We start from the raw sequence: 7,770 nt of genomic DNA, 5'->3' as shown, positions 1-7,770 counted from the left end.
CACTTCTAAGTTGTTCAAGAGAGTTAAACCCTCAGCACTATCAAAATCCTTCTCAGTTACATTTCATGATTAGCGCATTTGGGTTACAATTATTCTCATAAGACAGGTGACTCCAAAAATGCCATTTATTATTTAAATGTATTCAACAATTCCAAAAGATAAAATAAGATAGACAAACATAGCATAGATTTCATTTACAAGCTGTTTGCGCTTCTCATCATCTCTATAGAGGCTCCCCTCCCTACATAATGCAATCTCATTGGCTGAGTAAAATATCTGTCATTGGCTGTAGCACAGAATAACTGAAAACAACAATGTAGCCATGGCACAGCACATGCTCAAATGCAAACTCTTACAGATATACACAAACACTCACACACATTAGTGCATACACACGCACACACACACACACACACACACACACACACACACACACACACACACACACACACACGCACACACCACGCACACACACAGATAACAAGCCAAGTCAGTCACCCAATCAATTTCATTCTCAAGCAAGCTGTCAGACCGCTGATGTTGAGTAAATATTACCATACTGCCAGTGAGTGTCAGTGAAAATGCAGCTAATGAATTAAGCCTCAGAGATATTGAAACAGAAAATTTGCCTCCCATACTATAACTGCACCATAAAAACATGTTTTTTCCTTCTATCTATCTCTCTCTCTCTCTCTCTCTCTCTCTCTCTCTCTCTCTCTCTCTCTCTGCTTTAGATGATACATTTCACTACACCAGAATGCTAGAGTTAGGAGCTGAAGTAGCGTACACTGTTTTTCATAAAATAGGTTACCTCAGAATCTGAATATGTTGCAGTTTATTTTCATTTCAAGACTGGTAGTGCCAAGGATAACTACATACAAACTATAACATCTAATATACATAGGGTCTATTTTCAACCCACACAGCACTACCTGTGTGGACAAAATAGGGAAGGAGTGGAGAGAGGAGAAGGGAAGGCAATGGGATATACTGTAGACTAGATGTGATGTTTTTCTCTTTAGATACATTGGAGGGTAGAGGGATGGGTCACAATATATTGTTCTCTGTGAGGAATGTGCTCTGTCTGAACACCATTCAGCCCATGTGGCCATAGCTGACATCACACAAGAAGAAACAGCCAACATGTGATGATCAGGCAGCACTGAGTCAAATGCAAAACATCACTAGAAGTTGATATCATGAAAACCATAACACCTGCACATGTTCTGGATGAAAGGACTTTTAATCAGACTTTCCATTGCTGATATTCTAAGGAAAAGCACACAATAACAATAAGGAGAATTTCCGTCAACTGAATCCATTGACAGAACAGCTGACCATTTCCACAGTTGAGTAGAGAAGAGGCCGGATCCACGATCGTAGTTTTGTTTGTGTACAACAGAGCAGTTTGGAGAGAATTGCTCCGAAAGCAAGGAGCATCTGACAGGTTGGAATTCTGATGAAGAGTGTGAAGCGCCACTCTCCTCACTTCACCCTCAATCCCATCCACATTTCGTGTAATCTCCCGCACTCACAGATAGACAGCTGGCTGTACCTTTATTTCGGGCTGATGTATGTAAGCAGAGGTGTGATGATGGAGAGAATCAGGAAACTAGAAAGCATTCTGGCTTTTTACCCCTCTTCCCACATTACAACTCATTTCTCTCTCTCTCTCTCTCTCTCTCTCTCTCTCTCTCTGTCTCTGTCTCTGGATCGCCCTCTTCTTTCAGTCAGCGTAGAGGATGAACCCAGAGAAGGTGCTGTACTTGTTGTTGTTGCCCCCATGGGCCTTGCCCCCGTCCAGTTTGATGTAGGCCTCGTCTCCAGCGTCCAGGTGGAGGATGACACTGTTGGAGGCATAGTCGTAGTTCTGGTCTGCGTCCTGGGCGATGGCGCTGGCTCGTACCTAGAGAGGAGAGAAGGCAGTGGGAGGAGAGGGCATGTTTGTTAGAGAAAAGCATCACGCTTATGTCACAGAGTTGAGATGGTAATGGCTGGGCTTGCTGTGGTGATGTTTAGAGGGGTGAGTGTAACCGAGTTGAGATGATAAACTCACTCCTCAAGTTCAAATACTCCCCCTCTCTCTGTTGAATAGCTAGCTTTTCGATAGTGTAGCTGGTTAGCATCGGGTATTTGAGGAGACGGTCATGTGTGTTGGCAAGTCACACTGCAAAAAGTAAAATCTATGAAATATCTTAACTATATCTTAAGGAATATATGCTTGTTTTTTGTCTGACAAGATATTTATTCTTGCCAAGCAGTTTCTTTTACATTTCACTCGTTTCAAGCTTGTTTGTCCTTAATTATCTTAATAAGAATTATAAAGCTGTTTGATCAACACTGACAGAACTGCTTGTCAAAGCAGAATTTCTTATCCTTTTCTTATTCCTTTTCAGAGCATCTTATCCTTTTCATCTCTTCACATAATATCATTAAGAACAGATAATGACCAAATGTAATTGTTTTATTGTCAATCGTATACACAGCACAGCAATCATGTAGACAAAATACAATACAGAACAAAGACAGTACACTTTTCATATCTGGGGAACACACTATGAGTCATTTGAACTTTTGTACAATTCTGTTACATCCCTAAGATGGTATTTAACGACAGATTTAGGACGACAGATGGAAATGAGCTTCTTGCTAAATCTGATGCACCCATCTTCTTGTTTCCTGTAGACAATTAATGCATGTGCACACTGTCCTTTTCTAAAACAAATTCAACTAAAACTAAACTAAACTTGATAAGCCATGGTGTTTCTATCAAAGCATATAGTTTGAAATGGTTGATATTGCAAACAATAAAGCCTAGAATTGACTAGAAATTAGTTTTTGACCAGTCCAAATTCTGGCATATTATCATTCAGTACTTGTAAAGATCATGGACTTCTCAGTTATTTGTTTATCACAAACCATTTGGAAAACATATTTTTCAAAATCTTCCACGTAAATATTGTACATCTTTAACCTCTGAAACAGGTCCCTCTTCCTTTCATTTGACACGTATTCCTACCGACAAAAGTCTTGTTTTTGAGAGCTGACCTTTTGCAGTGCAGAGGTCATAAGTTCGAGACTCGATTGGAGCAACTCGAATTGTGGGGCTACTGTTTGCAGCAACTTGACGTCTGTTTCACTTATTCTACACGTGTGTCTAGAACATGCTGATAATGTTGATTTAATAACTAACCACTTCTCATATGTAACGCAAAAGGATCAAAGAACAAGAGTGTGTGTAGAAGGTCCTGACACAACACAACACGACATTGACTCATTTCATTTCGTCTGGCTGTACATCCAGTGGGAAATTATATAATATTATATAATGTGATTATCTCCATAAATATAACCACAACAAAAATAATTAAAGCTCAGACAAAACCTGGCACATCATTGTCAAAGTTATTTCATTGGTCCTTCATTGAAGACATCATTCTGCGTCTGCCTATGTCATTCAGATTTATTTATTCCTGTTTCTGTGTATTTCAATGGGATGTTTTTTCTCAGATTTTTCCCTTGGCTTGGCTCAATGCCTTCTCCATGCCAGCAGCGAGTCTAAGGAACTCTACAACAAGGTTGAATCCTGAGGTGGCCAGACTTAACTATAGAATTACTGCAAAGTACAGTACAATAAAACATACGAAGGACACTCACTGCAGATGAACATAGAAATAGTGGAAAGGTATTCACAATATAACCTTGTAAAATTATAATCACAGTGAAGCCACCAATGAAATTGCTATGTTTTTTTCCTTTACTTCATACTTTGGGATTGTGTGTGTGTGTGTGTGTGTGTGTGTGTGTGTGTGTGTGTGTGTGTGTGTGTGCTTGCGTGCCTGCGTGCTGAAGAGTGAGAGAGTGAGAGAGATGTGGTGTGTGGTACAGCTAGGGCAGTCTGCCCATGAGAACATTTGGAGTAGATTCTCAGTGACCTCTGTCCTGGCTAATTAGGAGCTCCATCTGAAACATTTCTCTGCTCTCTTGGGAGCACAGTATGGGTTGCAGTGTGAAATGGGTGCAGACAAAGTTATAACTGGCACCAGAGTGTGTGTGTGTGGGGGGAGATGGATGAAGATTTAATAGAAATACATTTAGAAAAGAAAGAGTCACATTGTTAATGTGATTGCGTGTGTGTGTGTGTGTGTGTGTGTGTGTGTGTGTGTGCGCATCAACTTCAAACTGTCAATAAAGAAATGAAGCTTGTATTGGAGATCACCTTCAATGAGCAGAGATGAACTGAGCAGAGGAGAGATAGAGGGCAGTGCACAGTGAGGGGGGCAGGTGTGTGTGTGTGTGTGTGTGTGTGTGTGTGTGTGTGTGTGTGTGTGTGTGTGTGTATGGGTGTGTAGCAGTGTGTGTCTGTGTGTGTGTGTGGGGGGGGGGGGGTTGGGGGGTGGATTATCAGGACTCACTTTTAATACAGTATTCAAGAAATACTGAAGCAGAGAGGTAAGGATCCAGCTATATGTAAAAACGCATCTAAATTAAGATGATAGATGATAGATTAAAGTAAATTAGCTTGATAATACAATGGGTTGACGTGAACCCCCTTAATCTCTCTTTAGATTTTTTTTCTGAAAAGAGAAATACAGCTATCATAACTTTAATCAAGCTAGTGTTTGCCTTTGTGCATTTTCTTTCAAAGCACAAATCCTGGATCTGAGTGTATACGTATGTATATTATCAAATTTGGGCAACACCCCAGTTAGTTTTTTTTTTGTGAGGGTACCGCAAGCTGGCTGAACAGGTGGCATGGATAAGACAGCATAATTAATTGGCCCGTTTAGGAGGAGCCGCACACAACACTTATTGACACATACAGTATAAGGTCCAGGCCATTGGCAGAGAACTCCTTCAAACACATGCTTTGGGATTGTCCTGCCAATGATAGTATGTGGGCCAGGTGTAGAGAGGGGCCAGGGGGCCAGAGGGGAGGCGAGAGTGCCAGGCGAGGCTGGTAGAGGTAGAAATCAGAGTACAGGCTCATTGAAATGCATGGGATTAAATGAAGAATGATGTTTGATGGCATTCCTCATTGCGTTCCATGCATTGCAATGAGCTGTCTCTCGATTTGTACCTCCACCACCCGCCTCTGAGAGAAAGTTGGTATTGTGCGAGCGTTTAAGAATACAGCAGGATATGATGCTTTGCTCCTATAAAAACATTTTTATGAGGTCATCATCTTTTACAACTAGCAAATTGCATGCGTAAAACACGAATTTAGATGTTTTATTTTCAAAACTGAGAAACAGATTAAAGGCTCTCCCTCTATATAGCCAGTGCTGAATAGCCGTTTGGGGAGATTGTTTTATTGATACTGTGTATGACACATTATTTCAAACCTGTCTAAACTGAACTATGTACGTGAGTGACATTGCATTGACAATGAAACGTCTGACGATCTCCAGTGAACATTCCATCATCTTTGGCATAATGGCAGCAGGCCAGAAGAGGCAGCATCGTCCTCCCAATGGATTACAGAAAAGTTGTGTCCTCTTATTTCTCAACACTATTCAGAGAAAATATAGATTCCAGTCTACCTCAGGCGATGAGGGGGTTATTTAGCTAACTACAACAGAACTGAGACGGAGGAGTGAGAAATAGATGCTTTATGTAACAGCTCAATCATCACATTAAAATAATCATGCCCACATCCATTTCACACTCCCAAGACACCTAAGGTATCGTCCACTCTGCGTGAAGGAGTGAAGTGCCCATCTTCCTAACTGTGGAGATAATACAATAACACACAGGGAGTTGCTTATTGAATCGTCTAACGACATCAGAGCGTTATCACACTAAAGCACCGTAGAAAACAAACACAATCCTTTGGCATTTGAGATTAGGGATTGTATGAAGAGCTTCTGCTGACCATCAGACATTCAATCATGCTAATGACTGTCATTGACTACACAGGGGAGGGTCATTGACTACACAGGGCTTGAATTCAACCTCCCCTTTCCATCCCACCTAATCCATTGATGGGAGGGGTAGAGCAAGGCTGTCATGGTTCTTAAGTCTTCTTTGGTAGTATATGATAGTTGCAGTGAAACTGGGAACAAGTCGGCAACCAATCAATTGTTCTGACTTTTATGAAAAAATCTAAATTTAAATAAATTTCAACATTGTTGAAAATCAATGACACTCGCTAGTCAAGCCAAAATATTGCAATGCAATGGATTCGGTGAGTAATCCCCACTACTACCTAGTTAACTATAACACTACTTTATATTGTTAGCAGGCTCACAAAACAAACTGTGTCATTGTGTGAGCGAGTGTGTCATTGATTTTCAACAACGTTAAAATGTATTTACATTTTACAGAATAAAAGTCTGAACATTTGATCGGCTGCCGACTTGTTCCCAGTTTCACCAGCTGCTTTCACATATAGAGTAGAAGTGGAGGGTACACCTGTTTAAGGTGCAGGGTAATATACTGAATATTCTACAACACTATAAATATATGAGTCTTTTTTCATTGTTTATCTTCCTGATTAAATCTGGCAAGGCTCATATCACTGTGCAAACAAAGCCTGTTATCCTGATCCTGGGTGCCAGTCGTCCAGTGCATATTAATAAGAAATGCTTCTCTTTGAGCACGCTAAGTCAACTCTCTCTTATTAGAAGGCGGCGGCTTTGGGCGCCATGTGGGGGTGGGAACAGGGTCTTGATGGGATTTGTCTATGGAGATTTTTATGAAACCTTTTTAAATATTAGTGTTATTGTTCACACAGAACCTGGGGTCCCCTGATGATGTCAGAGGTGCGTGATGCAACTTTATTCATTTGCATGGGATGAAATTAAATATAAATATGAAAAGGACTCCACTATCTTTGTGCTTACTATTCCCTGAATCTGACTTGTGCGTACCGACCATTGTATCTAAGCTTCTATCAAGGCCATACTCACAGAAAGTGACACACAGGACACACAGGACTGACACACTGGCTGGCATAGTGTAACCTTGACGTGGAATATGAAGTGGACTTTGACATACCAAACAAAGCTTGTGAGAGAACTCCAGCCATAGCAAATGGAGAGTCAGGCGATGTTGTCTCCCTGTGGCCACGCGTGCATATTAGCGTGCGTCACATCGTCACTGGGATGGTTTTGATTTTGAATAGTGCGCTGCATGGTGACACCAGAGAGCCAAGGCTGTGCTTGAGCTTAATAGATAATGTGAATCCACTCCATTTGCATTCTAAATTAACGTAAATATGAATGTCAAGTTTATAGATAATGACAGCGCTTACACCTATAATAGGCCCTGTACATGAACGCTTGACAGGTTTTTGCAAATTGACTGTCACTGTTTCTTAGTTGACGCTTATTACTTGGGCGGGTTTAGGAATCACTCTTATTTCCGATGACACTTTGCATTATCTTCACCTAACAGCTGTAGTCTGCTGTATTGTATCACAGTCTCCAGTGTCAAAACAGACAACCCATTGAAATATATTATTTGATTTACTTTTATCTTTTATCTGCTGGTGTCAGAAACAGTCTGTAACTTCTCTCATTCAAATACTGATCTGCCCACTTATGACAGGCGTTTTCAATCTGAGTGACAAGGACATTTCTGGATGGAGGACAGCCCCTGTCATCTCTGTGACAGGGACTTGTTGACTTCCTGGTGTTAAGCTTCCATTTTAGATCAACCAGTTTCCCAGCCCGTTTTCAGTTTCTATTTCCAAGTCTTCTGCCGCCTAAATGGGTTTGAACACCTAAACCGTGAGCCGCATGCTTGATAGAGGCTCAGCCATCTTGT

General features: G+C 41.0%; 1 protein-coding gene across 1 annotated transcript in view; it reads right to left on the bottom strand.

The window, feature by feature from the left end:
• Positions 1 to 1,726: 1,726 nt before the first annotated feature.
• The window catches only part of LOC308151632 (C1q-related factor-like), a gene marked incomplete at its 3' end in the record, with an annotated part of 15,635 nt that continues 9,591 nt past the window's right edge, over positions 1,727 to 7,770 (bottom strand). The window contains exon 2 of the mRNA XM_080524534.1: positions 1,727 to 1,906. Coding sequence (XP_080380660.1) covers positions 1,727 to 1,906 — 180 coding nt within the window. The remainder of the gene's footprint in view (positions 1,907 to 7,770) is intronic.

This window comes from Nansenia antarctica (genome assembly GCF_963989245.1).
Source record: "Nansenia antarctica genome assembly, chromosome: 2".
NCBI lineage: Eukaryota > Metazoa > Chordata > Actinopteri > Argentiniformes > Microstomatidae > Nansenia > Nansenia antarctica.
This window is presented reverse-complemented; position numbering and strand designations above follow the sequence as displayed.